At 43.3% G+C, this 16,292-nt stretch overlaps 1 protein-coding gene across 5 annotated transcripts in view; it reads right to left on the bottom strand.

Annotated features, from left to right (window-relative positions):
• The window catches only part of trappc9 (trafficking protein particle complex subunit 9), a 197,094-nt gene that overhangs the window by 172,946 nt on the left and 7,856 nt on the right, over positions 1 to 16,292 (bottom strand). For 4 of the 5 annotated variants that reach the window (XM_048993811.1, XM_048993812.1, XM_048993809.1 and 1 more), the window contains exons 5-9: positions 15,736 to 15,762; positions 12,960 to 13,081; positions 8,664 to 8,789; positions 7,392 to 7,608; positions 2,606 to 2,749 (exon numbers count right to left, since the gene is read on the bottom strand). In XM_048993811.1, the coding sequence (XP_048849768.1) occupies positions 2,606 to 2,749; positions 7,392 to 7,608; positions 8,664 to 8,789; positions 12,960 to 13,081; positions 15,736 to 15,762 (636 nt within the window). The remainder of the gene's footprint in view (positions 1 to 2,605; positions 2,750 to 7,391; positions 7,609 to 8,663; positions 8,790 to 12,959; positions 13,082 to 15,735; positions 15,763 to 16,292) is intronic. The other variant, XM_048993813.1, reaches the window with a different exon arrangement.

Here is a 16,292-nt window from a genome sequence, read left to right as displayed (position 1 = left end):
CTCCATTTGTGGAGATTAAAGATGCCTTATTATGTTGTTTTAGGTTTACTCTGTAAAGTACTTCCTGAGAAAATGCATTTTCTTACACTCTAAATAATGGATTTTGGGAGATACACATTTTTCATTGTACAGCAACAATATACAGGTTTCCCCCAGGGGATTCCTGGACATTTATATGCAATTGATATACATAATGTGCTAAACTGCTCTGTCCTATAGTCATTTACTTATTATTGTCATGGTACACAACACACAGAGTGCTCTTTGAGAGTTGCTGTACTGAATGTACATATGCCCAGCAGGGTATAAGAGTGAGCAGTGCTATTCTGAATTCACCATCTTACACAAACCTGTTTCAAGTAAATGTAGCCAAGCAGCTCCTGCAAAGTGAAGACATATAAACTAGAGGCCTCCTCTCCCCAACCCTTCAGTATCACATCTGCCTCCCTAACCCCATTTGTTCAACAACTAAAATTCCATAGGAAATGAAGAATGACACGCTATTGATCCCCTTGACTAGGGAGCTAAAAACTCTTTCTTAAAGCTTCTGGGCTGCTTATATAAAAATTGTAAGTTCTGTTTAAATGTCATGGCAGCAAGTTGAAAGATTCAGCTTTACGTATGGAGATGTCATAACCAAAATTTAAGACTTTAATATATTTCTCATGAGCAAAAGTAAAATTCAGAAATGACTAAAGGACCAAATTAAAAAATAATAATAAAGATTCGACAGCTTCATGTCTCAACAACTGCTGTGAAAAACATTGAAAAGTGTTTCAGTCCCTAAGTGCAAATGTTCAGTTAAACCACTAGGGTGTTCCAAGTATGAAAGAATACAAGGTACTATGGGCCATCTATCACTATGGTACAAATGGCAAGCTTTTGTTAGTGTCAGCAGAGACCTGTACGGCACCTACACTCCTGAATGCTCACTCACAAACCGAACTGCTAGACTATACAGTAGTAATCCAGCTGAATCACCAACTTGCAGAAAAGGTGCTTCGGGCAACCAGATCCTTAACACTAAGTAAGAACCGTGATGGAAAAATGCTCCCAGGAATCAGAGAAACCCCTGAGGGCTTGAGATTCAGGACATCTTTGAACATCCTCTGAGGCCCATGTTAAATCTGCAGACACACGTGCACACAGAGGGCAGCTGCACAGTCCCCATCCTACATGACCAGCTTGGTTAGAGGGGATTAGCAGGCAAGCGAGGCGAGCAAACGCTTGTGTGTCAGTGTTCCAGGGGATGGGAAGGAGATCCAGGAAACACGAGTTCGCTTGTTTCCAGTGGGTTTCACTGGCTGCCTTGTATCACTGGAACAGGCATTTCTACCCCAGTGCAAAGCAAACTGGATGTCGGGGATGGGGCAGGGAGCCCGTTCTACTCCAGAGGCACAAACCAAACATACAAGATATACACAACAAAAGGTGAGGGCACCCCCCCCCAAATCAGCACAGGTGTTCCCACACCTGGCTTGAAGGGTAAAATGAATTTAACTTGACCAGCATTTTCATAGGGCTGTGGTATTTGCAGGAGTTTAGACGATTAGCACTGACAGATGACAGCATGCAAATTAAACCACCCCGTCAACTGTCAAACGCAATCGCCTGGTCTCAGAAAGCAGAGGAATACAGATTTTGGATATTTTTTGGTGTAAATGGATCATTACTGCCTTCCCCAGTGACATGAGCGGACTATCAGGGATGGGGATTTCTGCGGGATATTAAAAAAAATAAATCAGATCAGAGAGCCCACAGTGCCTAGCAGGATTAAATATTTCGCTGCATTGGAGGACTACGCACATCAACGTCACATCAGAGGACCAAGCAGACGGGCTGTACCAACAGAAGAACTCCCAGCCAACTACATTCAGATGGCAGGACCCCATATGATTGTAGGGATGGAGAATCACTGGTCCTCATAAATCACTGGCACGCACGCACGCACGCACGCACGCACGCACGCACGCACGCACGCACGCACGCACGCACGCACGCACGCACGCACGCACGCACGCACGCACGCACGCACGCACGCACGCACGCACGCACGCACGCACGCACGCACGCACGCACGCACGCACGCACGCACGCACGCACGCACGCACGCACGCACGCACGCACGCACGCACGCACGCACGCACGCACGCACGCACGCACGCACGCACGCACGCACGCACGCACGCACGCACGCACGCACGCACGCACGCACGCACGCACGCACGCACGCACGCACGCACGCACGCACGCACGCACGCACGCACGCACGCACGCACGCACGCACGCACGCACGCACACAATCAATCTATAAGGCACAAATTCCTTGCAGGTTTCTGGGGATGCACTGAATTTTGAAATTCTGCCAGCCGAAATCTCACTGTGAAACACTAAATCTAAAGCCTTCAGGATCCTCGCAGGTGTCTTCTCGGCAAATCGCACAATAACAGGTTATATAAAAATTAGTCAGCATCATAAGAGGATGTTTGTTTACTCGCCAAGTTTCAAATGCAAACCCATTCGCCCCGGTCCATGGGAAAACCCTAAAGCAGGCAGAATGGGTCCACGAGCAAACTGTCACGGGACAGCGGGTGTGGAAGCTGACCTTGGTCGGACAAGAAGTCCAGCATGGTCTGCAGCAGGAAGGACAGGTGTCGCACGGACAGGCCGGGGTTGCCCATGCGGCGCGAGGCATACACCAGCTCGTGAAGAAGCCGCATCTGCACAGCCGCCCAGCCACGGTGGGTACCTGAAAGAAAGGGGAAACAGAGAGTCAAAGAGGACCTCAGGGGTCAGACCTTGGCCACCCACTTACCCACATACACTCCATCATCACAGTTCACTCCCAGAAACACACCAGCTGCCGCGCTAACAGGCAACAATCAGCCCAAAGTTACCAAAATCACTAAAATACAGCAATGAACATGAGATAATTGGGACGCTGATGACCTACTCTACTCTGCGATTCGTTATCATTCTGTAGAGAAGCGCACATATGCATATTCGCTTGGGAATGTGACGGAAGCACAGAATTCATGCCAATTGACTCATCTCAAGGCAATGCTCGTGTTTTTGAACTTCCTGTTCGAAAGGCCTTTTAAATCTCTAAAAGCGTGAAGTCGTTTATCCTTCAGCTCTCCTCCCTTTTGAAGTCATTCTTCGTCTTGTCTGCAGCCAGTAAAAGCCAGGACGTATTCCTTTCAAAGTTCTGCTTCTGCACAGACGTTATGGCCTCGTGCATCAATAGCAGGTGTGAAAGGCCTTTGAAGTGAGCACTTAGCAGGCCGCTTCTCTCGGTCTTACAAATATACATATCCTTTTAGGAACAGGTTTACCTATGTGACAGCCTGCAGTCAATGTCTACCGGATATCTGAGCTCTTACAATGCATTGTGGTTACACATAACTAATCCTGCCTTGGGTAACTTGTTGACCCATTTCCATGGAAAACGACAAACTGAATGATGGTGATTGGCATGTGGTTTTGACCACTGGTTTTGCTAAAAAACAAACGTTTCCCTCCTGTTCAGTTCTGCCCCACCCACCCCCATGTTCCATCCTTCCAAGTCATCACTGATTTAAAAATGGACAAAGGGGCTGGTAGCATCACCAGGGCAGTAAGCTGCACAGCTCCAGTCGTGACCACCGCGCTTCTCCGTCTCTTAAAAATGCGTGACGGCTCGATTCAAAGGCAAATGCAAATCCCTCTCAGAGCTCAGTCAAAAGCACGCCCACTAAGCACGTCTAAAAATAGCAGCGCGAACGGAACCTGACTGCAGCGATGAGATGCCTGTCAGGTGGAGGGAACAGCAGTTCAGGGCCATGAAGCACAGTGGAAACGTCTCTATTGGAGTTTTTTTAAGGAAAGACCAAAGGTGTCTGGCAGCCCAATTAACACGGCTCCGAGAAAAGGAGCACGGTGTCGGCATGCAGCTATCGGCCTGTCACACGCTGGTCACACCAAACGCACTGCCTGTACTTTCCGCTCAACTGAAAAAGGGAACATCTGCAAGACACATCGCACTGGGATCTCAAGGCCCTCCCCAACTCTCATCCTCCCTACATCTGTAACCTATGTGAATTCTAGCATCTTAGCATCACATTTTTAAACCCTTTTAGATCTTACTCTCCTCTGTAAACATGTAATAATCTCTCACTTCCAAAAAGTCGTCATTAATTAATTCAATCATCTATTCCCATGTGGGCACCTCATCCTGGGTTATTCCCTGCCTTGAGTCCATAGCTATCGGGATAAGCTATAAACCCCCACAACACTGCCAAGGAAAGCCATGGATGCATAGATGGATTCACTCATTGTTTATACTATGACTGCCCCCCCCCAGTCCTTACACTTTGACTTGTGTTTTAATCTTCTTTAAACAAAGTTACACAAGGAAGGAAAAAAGCAGCACTTAGAAATTCTGCAGACTAATGATACCTCACCATTCACATGCTGCTGGCTGTCATCTGCTTGACACAGGGGTGCCCTTGAATATTCAGCCAACAAATAAAACAGATAACTGAACTTTACCGCCTCTGATCCTTAAAGCTTAAAACACCTGAAAACACTTCAGCTAAAATGACTCTGGCTGGCAGGTTGGGGTCAGAAGTGGGACGGACAGAGTAAAAGGTGAATTTTCGGTGCCGCCGTAGCTCATCGACAGTCAAATATATCACACAAACCTCGTCAATAACTGAAGGGTGAGTGGAAAACCTCCAAAGACAACTTAAAAACCCATTTGCTCCTCAATTTCTGAAACTGTTGACTCCTCCATTGAGCAGCGTTCTCAGATATCTGCTTTCTTCTTCTGCTTGCATGCCCTCCCCAGGTAGCTTATACCACTCAAAATCACACACTGGCCATCTAGCGAGCCACCATACTCCATCCTATAAGTGGAGGACCTTCATGTAGGTACATCACCAAACCCAGCAAACCCATCGCCAAACCTCACCTGCGAATTTAGAGACAACCCAGCCTACACAACCAAAGGTCAGTCAAATCAGTATAAAACTCAAGATATAGTTCAAAAACAGCAGGATGAAGGTCTGTAACAGCTTGAATTTGCCATTTTCAGCTCCACACCAACACCTAGTCACATGCTTTTGTTTACTTGCAAAAAGGCAGGGAAGACAGGCCAACATGCCACCTAGTGAATTGACAGAGGACTCTGGGAAAAGCAAGGCATGAAATGAGCCACAATGATAGTAGCCCTTCAGAAAGCATGCCCCAGTGAAGACGTCCATTACATCTCACAAGTCCTGTCACTTCTCCCTTCTCCTCCTCAGCTGACCTGGTGCCATGGAAAGCATGCTACACAATGCATGGCAAATATCTGGGCCAAATCAAATCGAGGCACCTCCAACTGCGAGCACGAACACACGATGCTGACCTGGCTGGATTAAAATCATATGAAGGCTTTATTTTACCCAGAAAATACAGAAAAGTATAACAGGACATATTTTCTTAAAGCAAACTGACAGATGGGAGCCAAGTGGCTATATTTTTAGGAATGAAAGCATAGTAATGGCAGTGTGAGTAAAATTCATGGACCTACTCGTGGCTGTCGAAACTAAACCCATAGTCTCTTGTTTGCCGCACCAAGCTTCACTGTGCAATCTCAACCAAGGCTGAAAAGCATGCAGGCAGGTCGCGACCGTCCTCTGCGTCCAAAACAAGTCATAAAAATGTAGTCCAGGCAGATATGAGCTCCAGAGCACATATGGGTGCCATTATTGCACAACGTGAGCCAATGTATGGCTTTGTATGGCTTTAACCCAAAGAGGAATGAGAGGACCCAGACTGCGTGGCACGGAAGGCAGCGACGGGGAGCACAAACTTATCCCACCTGCATCTGCCGAAAAAAAGGGTGCAAGCCATGCATCAGAGGACAGGTTTCCATAAATTTTTAACCACAGGCTGCTTCATAACAGGCAACACCAAGAGACAGAGAGAGTTCGAGAAGTTTTAAAGCCGCGGGTATCTGGCTCCAGCCATGAGCTACTACGCAAAAAAACAGCGAACGGGACACATTTCCCTGGCGGCTCCATAACCCAGCAGGTCCGTTCCCTGCCAAGGTCTAGCATGACATTGCTGACCCTGCCAAGGGCAGCTGGCAAAGGACGAGATGTCGTCCAGGGGTGTGAAGTTCCAGTATCCCCCCAGCGCCATGTTCTATCCAGAGCACCAAAAAAAGCATGGAGATTAAAGTGGAGGACTCCTCAACTCCAGGACCCAGACTGAGAGGCCCAGAACACAGCATCGTGAAACATTAAGGCATTAAACTTTAAAGATGACACTAGCTTTCAACAGAACAGACTGTCTCGACGTTACGTGGAGGCAGATGCTATGATCTCTTGGTTACCAAACACCCTCTAAAAGTGACATTCTGTCAATGTTTATTACTTTCAGCTTCTGCCTGTATATGTGTTTCAGATGCCATTTTCCATTAAGAATCGGTATTAAAAGAAATAAACAGCTCATAAGTAAATAATGCTGTGAAAAAAAACAGCCAAAGACAAGTGAATCAAACGCATATGTTTAATCTACTGGTAGATGGTAAAAATATTTCTTCATTCAGCCGAAATTTGTTAGAGAATAGATATCCCCCCCCCCTACTTGAGTAAGGTGACACATTGCAGGGGGGAGGAGAAGCACAGTTACAGAAACCGCAGGGTTATAAATCTGTGATCTGACAATAATATTCGCTCTGCACTCAAAGTGCCCGTTAGGGTGGTTTAAAGGTCGAGGACCTCTCTTCGTGTTCTTGTGCTTTGAAACCCATAGTACACTGGGGGGGGGGGGGGGGGGGGCCGAATGAGCTTCGGTCTTTGTTTTATAATGAAATGCTTCCAGAGTTCAATGTGAAGAGGACACATGAAGGACAGGCAGAAGGCTTCCAGCAGGCAAACGTATTTACTGAGGACCTCAAAACGGACATTTATAAGGCAAATCTGTCGCCATATTAATCAGACTTTCTACTAGACAGCCACTTTAAGTACTTGTTAGACTTAAAAGGTTTTCACAAAGTGCAATCCTTATCAAAACCAAGTACAATTCACACCAAAATTGAATCATCTTCCAGTATGTTGGCGATAGAAGGAAGCATTGGGAATTTCACTGGTATAAATCTACTTTTGTGTCAGTATTATCACACTCCGCATGATGGGTGTGAAGAAACGCATTTACCCAGTAGAAGGCCAGCCCACCCAATTAACCCATAAGCTGCAGGCCCAACCATTCAGCTAAGTGGCTCACTTGTTGTTGTGTTTCACACATTGTAAGTAATTTTAATATAGGCAACAGCAGAACCATTGTTTTATATTGCAAACCCTGAGTTGGCACTGAGTTAGTAATGGCCCGCTCACAGCACAAGCCTCGGGGGAGTGGGGTACCTTTGCAAAAGTCCTTAGGATCCAGAGAGAGGCTATACCCAGGCAGGGTCTCTAACAGGAGCTTGTAACAGGCCCTCCACCCAGGCTCAGCGATGGTGGGGGCCACACACTGCATGGCAGCCACACGTTTGAAGAATGCAGACTTCCGGTGGAAGCCAATAAGGTCGTAGAGTTCAGACAAGATGCTGTAGCGCTGAATCTTCTCCTCTTCCGAGAGCTGGAAGGTGTGAGGACAGGAGAGATACCACCCTTTTCAGTCTTTTTCTCATAGCTTACAATATGCTGTTAAGGTGAAGTAATGAAATTCAGACCATTTACACACAGACATAGCGGTGTTTGGTTAAGGAAACGGCTGGTCTTTATACGGAAGTCCTAAAAGTAAGGAGAGGCTTCCCAGGAATTTTGCAATAGAATGTTTACAATCTCATAAAACCAACAATCACAGAATGTCAGATCATTAATTAGCAGTGTATGGGAGAGATGTAAGAAGTCCACAGTGCTGTGACACAAGTTGGCATGAAGGGCTGCCTGGATGGACCATGCCCCCCTTTTCCCCCCATACGGACCATGTCTATAGTTACCTACCCCGAGCAGAGCAACCTATACCTCTAAGTGTTACCTGGTGGTAACAAACAATACACACCATCCCTCCCACCAAAGAGAGCAGTCCCCTCTAGATGATCGTGGCCAAATCCCACACGCTTGACATTTCCCAGGTAACCAACAGAACCCCGCTAAGGAGCATGTATATCGGACACATTGTGTAACATGTACCCAAACATATCTGCCATTGCTGGAGAACAGACAGACACTCTCACCCACAGTGATGACACATCTGGTATTAGTCATCTGGAATCAGTACTGAATGGTCCTATTACCTTTACTGCCATCTGCATTTATGTAGTCCCTCTAAGAGATCTATGTTCATGAAGCCCCACCTACACTTGCAGGTAGATATTTTTCTATACGCAACACAAGTCAGTAGTTTATCCTGGGGGTAATGTCTTCTGGTGAAACATTCTTGGACTCAGTTGTGCCCAACATTTATTCACAGCTGCCCCTTTCAGCAGACTTGCGCAGCCAAGTTATTAACAGGAAAGGAGTTTAAGTGATGCCTTTTTCCCTCTAATAACTAATTCTGACACGGGCTAGAGTCATGGATATAAATCTGTTCTGGTGTTTATTTAAGTTGCCGTACGATGAAGGATCATTGGATTTTGTGGATGCCCAGTAACTAAAGAGCCTTAAATCGGTCGCAAGCCGACAACCTACCTGTCCCAGGTTGATATACACGGCATTCTGCAGGAACTCGGAGGCCTCCATGGCCCGTTTTTGGATGGCCAGCACGCGGACGGCCTTCACACAGGCCTCCAGCTCAATCACACCAGCGTTCTTGTACTATATAAAAAAAAAATACAACCACAACAGCTTCATCCACGGGTTACTCCTAGAAATGACAGAATGAGAACATGATCCACCTACACCCAAGGGTTTTTTTTTTCTTAATATGTACTTTCCATGAAAAAAATCAGCAGACTATAAAGAACTACACAACAAGACCCGAAGCCCATAACAAGTATCTTTATAATTAAACTCAATTACAGCTCAAATTGGCCCCGTACCAAAGGTGTAATTTGAGATGGCATGAACTAGTTAGAGGGATCAGACCCAGGATGAGACAAGCATACTAAACAATGATTAGCATAACAAAAGTCTGCACTTAGTGAGTTCTCTTGCATTTTACTACTTTGTCATGAGTTTTTGATTATTCTTTTCAATCATTCACTTAATTAATGGTTGCAAATTTTATTTATAACTAAAAAAGAAAACAATTAAAATAGCTATACAATATACAATACAATCAATTGTGCATTGTAAAAGAATTTGTTAGCTTATTCGGGAAGACATTTCTGGCTGTATATGACAAAATTCCAAAAACACACTGCCATTGTTTTCACTGATACACCATACAAGTCCAGATACCTCTTTGATATGTAATAAGTCTTCATTTTATACCAACATAAACTATCATTAAAGATCATTACTGCAGAAGAGGAAAGCAGATGGCTGGAATGCCAGCCAGTTCTGTCTTCTGCTACCCATAACCTTTTAGTGCTGATTAAAACCTAAATTCACTTGGAATGGCAGAGATTGGTTTAACCTGTCCAAGCATATAAATAGGACAACACAAATTTTTGCCTGGCATAATACTCCAAAGTTGGCATGAATTGGTAGCCATTTTAATTGTCAATAAAGCAAAGTTAGAAGCAGCATAATGGTTCTATAATGAGAGCAGTATGTAAAGGTTAAGTGTACCAGGACTACTCTCTCTCTCTCTCACACACACACACACACACATTTTCTGAAGATTACCATGTTATTATAGCTAAGGAAAAACAAGGAGTAAAAAACTAGCAGTGAAAAAAATAAATCCTCTAACTGAAAAAATGAAAGTTAAAAAAAATGAAAAAAAACTACAACGATTAATACAATATGAACTAAAACTAAGCAGAATTGCATGTAAAATCAGCTTTGTTTTCATCTTTATCTCCTCAATTTGCACTGTGGTTGTTGGTTGCAATTAACGTCAGACTGTGTCAACCGCAGGAAGCAATGATCATCGTCCGCCATGTTGGTGCATTTCTCGTCTGATCATATAAACTATTTTTTCGGCTGGAGCAACAAGTCTTCACAACAACGGTAAAGAATCCTTTAAAATTTCAAAATAATTATAAACAACCATGATCCAGAGAGGAGAGATTAAGATTTATCTAGTGAGTGTCACTGCACATTTTCTCCATTCTCTTCGTCTCATAGACACACATTTCTGTGTTGTGCAGAGGTGATGTAAATGAAAATGTACTCCTCTAGGCTAATCCTTTGTTACAATATGAGACTATTGCTAAATGGAGACCAGTAACTAAGCTTTGTTTAATGGTTTGCCATTGGATTTATGTTCATTAATTATACTTATTTATTCTTATTCCTATACCTGTTATCAAGGTTAAAACAGGGCTAGTGGCATTGCAAATTACTCTTAGAACAGTGGTTCTCAAACTCGGTCCTCGGGCCCCACTGCCCTGCTTGTTTTCCTGCTATCCCTGACCCACACACAAGTCCCAGCTGTCTTTCAGCTTCTGATTGACTGAACACACCTGATCCAGGTAATCAGCAGTGTGTAGGGCAGGGATAGCTGGAAAACAAGCAGGTCCTGAGGACCGAGTTTGAGAACCTATTAGAATCTTTCACGCATCCAGTATTGATTGAAATGTTACTGATTTTGGCATTTTGACTGTTCTAAGAGGTTTTGAAATTGGTGTATTAACTTCTGTTACAGAATTCTCTTAATGTTTTGTAGAACAATTGTCTGATTGCCTGACATTAATATTTCTAAGAATAATTCCTCACTCTGTAACCACATCTCCCCTAGGGTTCTCTCTCGAGGACACCCAGGTAGGCTTCACTTTCTCCAAAAGTGCCAAAATCCATCAAGCATGTGCATTTTGTAATCAAGGAATGGGAACATCAATAGACCAGGCCCTTCATAGCTATAAAAACATGACGGTGTTACAGGAAAGAGGGTAAGGATTGGGAAGGGAATGTGAAACCAAGAACACAAAATGCTTCACACTTTCTCCTTAGCTGTTTCTTGTGCAGTGTGAAAGCATGTAAGTTACTTCCAGTGTGGTATCAAAACATGATACTTAAAACTAAAATTAATTCTAGGGCTGCCAGGATTAGTTGAAGGAGTCGATGACGTCGACACTGAATATGCGTCAACATTTTTTTAATCAATGCATTTTCAAATAATTACATTATGGCATTAATTTTTATTTCCAAAACGCTTCGTTATGAAAAATGTTTTCCTTTAATAATCACTACAGAATTATGGGAGTAGTTAAAATTTGACACAAAACAAAAGGGTGGATAGTACTGTCATGCCCTGCTCGTCGGCTCCTCATGTGTGCCACACCCCCTGAATACCCACGTGTGCTTCCCGGATCGTCTCCAGCTGTGTCCCGTTGATTTGATCAGTCCCATCCATTTAAGTCCAAGTCTTTTTCATATCCTTTATCCTTAAAGCTGCTAGATATACCCATCATTAAAGTCATACAATTGTCTGCCTGCAACTTTAGAATTTGAATAAGTGTTTGAGAAAATGTTTAGGTTAAAATCTGGGTTTATTCTACGATTATTGTTGCTGCCAGTCTGTGTGTTCATGCATAGTGGGCTTGCTGTGGTCTTTGTTATTATTGTAAACTAAAACTTAAATAAAAAATGGTCCCAAATAATAATAATAATAATTCATGACATTAAATACAAAAGAAAACTATTTAAAAAGTGCCGGAGTTTAATCTGCAAAAAGTACCGTCTCACCACTACCATCTTTTTACCTAGTTTAACCTCAATACCGCCTCTTTCAAAAGACGTTGTGGTTCTTAAGCTGTCGCTTACTTCACTGTGATTTCAGTGCGTAATTGCTTCCCTGATTTATCAAAATCGAGATTATTAAGCACAAGGATATGCTGATTTTACAGACTACTAACATTTGAGCATCATGCCTCTCATTAATATTTTAGGTGCACTGCTAGTAGACTTACGGGCATAAGTAGTTTCCGTATAGTGCCAAAAAGCTGGCATCCATTACCTAAAGCCTTGAAATGACATACAGTTTGTTGTTATCAAAATAAAGTTAACTTAAATGAAACAGTTTGTTTTTCTGGAGGAAAATTAATCATTTAGATTAGTCAACAAACAGGTAAAATACCCGATAGATTGATAGAAAAAGTTGTTAGCGGTAGCCCTAATTAATACTGAACTAAAAAATTAAAAACTACAAATGTACATAAAATTAAAAAAAAAAAAAAAAAAAAACACTTCCACATTCTCAAAAGAACCTGAAATTAAACTGAAAAACAAAACAGAAAACTAAGTGAAAATAAAAACTAAATGCGGAATTTGAAAATTTTGATAATAACCCTGGTGAACGCTCCACAAACATTCTGTGCTGTCGGAAGACAGGGTGGCACTTTGAATGTTTTCAATGAAGTTTGAATGGGTCTGACTCTGCCAAAAACAATCAAGCAACAACAAACATTTCATCTGGCTCTGTGAGCAGCTACTGCGTCACAAAAGCCTTCCAAGGTGCACTTGTTGCAGACCGACTTCAGTGCAAGCAAGAACACCAGCACAGTACAGTGCTGCCAAACACTGGCCACTCTGTGCATTGCATCCCACTTTTTAGAATGTGTGATTTTAATATACATATAAAAATTTATATGCTTTACTGTGTCATTGCCTAAACCAATCACTGCCATAGTCACATACATTGTGTGTGTGTGTGTGTGTGTGTGTGTGTGTGTGTGTGTGTGTGTGTGTGTGGTGTGCATGTATATGAAGATATATCAATTTAATTCGTCCATTTATTTATTTGTTTACCTTTTCTCATGCATTGCTATTAAATGGCAAAAAGTAGAAAATGGGTAAACTGCAACATCGGATCCACACACCAGTCCCACCAAGTCCATCCAGCAGTCATTTTAAAAGCGCTCATGTCCAGTACAGTACCTTGCCATAGTAGGAGATGGCCTCCTTGTACTTCTCAATGATATCCTCCGGACTCAGGCAGTTTTTGGCACGACCGATCTCACTGCTGGTGTCAGCGCTAATCCCATTGGTGGTGAGAGCGCCTAGGAGAACAGCCACACCCACAAGTCATTATTTAGGTATATTCTGAGCATCGACAAAAGGAATGGAGAGAATTACATCAGTGAATGGGGGGAGGGTCAGGGGGGGGCCACAAGAAAACATGCAAAGAGTGTGGCTGCACCACGGTAGTATGACTGATCAAAACACATGACCATGACAAAATTAGTTTAAAAAAAAAATATGCCTGGTATCAGATCCTGTTTAGCAGTACAAACCTTCTAGGTATGAAAAAGCATGACATCACTAAATAAACATATCAGTGGCAGAGATCACAATGCTAGAAAAACAAACCTCAGCACAATCCACCCGTCTACAACACAAGAATCAAGGTTTCATTCTGGAAAAACTCACGTCATTCGGGCCATTAAGGAGATGTATTCAAAATCCAAAACCCAAACAAAATTATTTTTAGACACACTTACTTAACTCAGACTTTCTGTTGTGGAAAAAGATTAGTTCACCAATACGAGTGCTGTGCATTACATGTTCTGACCACTTGCAGTGCACCATTTACAGGATGCAGTGCACCATTTTACAGAAATCACTAGTTAAGGAAGACTAGTGTTGGCTCACGGAGGGAAAAAAATCTGCAAGTATGCCGGTGCAGTGGCAAATTAACAGTTTTTCCTAATACGTTTCTATACATTTTTTCAAATATGTAAAATATGTTTCTAATTCTGATGATACACTATAATGAATACTTATGTCCAACTGGGGCGGAAAAAAAACCTATTCTCCTTTCAGCACTGAAATAAACTTCTCTGTTGTAATTTGAAGTCCTAATGTTTTCATGGACAAGAAGAAGACGGAGTTGCGAAACAGATAAGCACTTGCTGTCTGTGGAAAAACTACATCCACAATGTCACCACTGAGTACTCCTAGCATCCCACCAACTCACCTATTCACACTTCACCTACGCACCACACGTTTCTGGCCACGGGGGCCATACATTACCCCAGAGGGGAGATCTCACTGCGCCTCAGACCTGAAAAGATCTGGTCCCCTTTGCTTTTGTCTCAGCTTCAGCTATGTGTGCCATCCACAGACGGTACCCAAACAAGCCGAAAGACTCACCAGCTTCAGTACTGCTATTTTAATACAAAATAGAAAAAAAAAAATCAATAACCATTCTAGTGTGTTAATGGCTTCCTAACAAGTGTGTCAGAGATCCAAAAACTGGCACATTCCCTCTATTTTTGCCTCCAGGTACGAGCGCGGCAGAAGTAATTAACACCATCCTTTCTCTTTGCGTCATCGGCTTCACGATGAACGCCACAGCCATCACGAGGGTCGGCACATTATGGTGAATGATGTTGGGATGTTCTCAGCCCAAGAGGTCCCAGAACTATCAAAGCTGCCCAAAGCGCCCCTGTGCTGGCTGCTTAAAGATGATCAGTTTCTTTAACCAGGAGATCATCTTTAACTACCATTAAAAAAATCAACCCTCAAGACAGGCTGCAGGGCCTACAACTACGCGGCGAGTGCCTCAGTGTTAACATCTCAGCAGAATAAATGAATGGGTGATTTGTGCTCATTTTGCATTTTTTACTACAATACTACAAGAATGACAACTGTGGTGAGAAGCAGTTAGACTGTAAACTAACTGTAATTAAACTGCAAATTAACTAATTAATTTATAGGGTCCATTTCCATATTACACTATCATTTGTGTTAAATCTTAGGAGGAACCATATGTATGAAAACACACATTACCACACATACACACCCTTTTGCGTGATTATGTGCCTTGGTTTCGTATAAACACATTCCCAGTTAAGATTTTGGGCAAATTACAAAGCCGTATCGAACGGATAAGTTTACGATGGCTTTGTTCAACTGCCATTCACTCGCATTTAACTCCACCAAAAACGGCAACGACGCAAGACTTCTCGCCTTGCATCGACTCCTTCCCCCGACACCGCTGCCACGACAGGAGCGATTTATCACCGCGACACTTGAAACGACTGTCTTCCCGGTGAAAAGAGGGGAGAGGACAGCTTCACCCCCACCCCTCCCCATGTTTCGCGCCTCTTATAGCGACACCTCTGAAAACAAGAGCAGGTGAGCTCGAGGCTGAGGAGTCACGCGCTCCGCAGGCGACGCCGAGCCGAAGCCACTCGCTGACGCCTCCGCAATAAAAAGGCTTTCAGATCATTATTAGAAAACTTTGGCATATAACAAAAGTGCTGGCCATGTGGAGACTCTCAAGCGTTTGCTGAAAAAAATAATCTTATTAATAGCCTATGCAAACATGAATCATTCATCCTAGAGGTCTGCGCGTCTGTAAGCGAGTCAACTCCATTGAGTAGGCACTGGCGTTTCAGAGACAACACTGCCACCGTCTGGTCACTAAATCAAGTTAGAAGCACATGGAGAGAAATAATGAAGTTCCCGAAACATGCATTAAACAAACTTTAAGACCCTCATACCATGCGAAAGAGCCAATAATTCCCATAACAGGGGTTATTCTATAGACTACCCCTTTTATTGAGCACACCATGCAAACCATGCTTTGTATAGCAATTACATGCGAAAAATGAGGTAACGAAGGAGGCTGGAATGCAGACTGCGCTCTAAACAGCAGGCAGTAGAAAAAACAGGCATCTCTACAGCTACAAGCCAATGGATACAGTACCTGGATCAATGAGAACTTCCTGCGCTCCTAAAGACAGAGAGAAAGAACGCAGGTTCACTCCAGTTCATCCTCTCAATAGGCCTATTAGTCCCCACCAATTTGTGCCATGGCTGAATGCTTTTCTACTTTGTTTTGGATGGAGCGTAATCCAAAAAGAAAAAATTACATTATTTACCCAGTGATTTCAAAAGCTATTTTTATACGTCTACATTTTCTGTCATGCTATTTTAAACCAGGTCTGACAAATTCCAGTTGTGGAGGGCCAGAATCCAACACAGTTAGCAGATTTCCCTGCTCAAAAACATTTTAATCAGCCAATTTCCAGGTTTAGTAGGTGTGTTTGAGCAGGGAAATCTGATTTGGATTCTGGCCCTCCAGGACGCAAACAGCCCAGCTCCGTTTGGAATATTTCACAACAAACTTGTATTTAAAACATTACGGGGAAAAAAAAAAACTGTCAATAAAGAAAAGATACATCAGTCAGTAGCACTGAAACCTAGTGAGGCAAACTTCAATGAAAACCAGCATGCAGGTTATGGTTAGGTAGCTGAGCTGAC

Source organism: Brienomyrus brachyistius, chromosome 23 (assembly GCF_023856365.1).
Source record: "Brienomyrus brachyistius isolate T26 chromosome 23, BBRACH_0.4, whole genome shotgun sequence".
Classification (NCBI taxonomy): Eukaryota; Metazoa; Chordata; class Actinopteri; order Osteoglossiformes; family Mormyridae; genus Brienomyrus; species Brienomyrus brachyistius.
The sequence above is the reverse complement of the archived record's forward strand: the minus strand, read 5'-3'. Positions and strand labels throughout refer to the sequence as shown.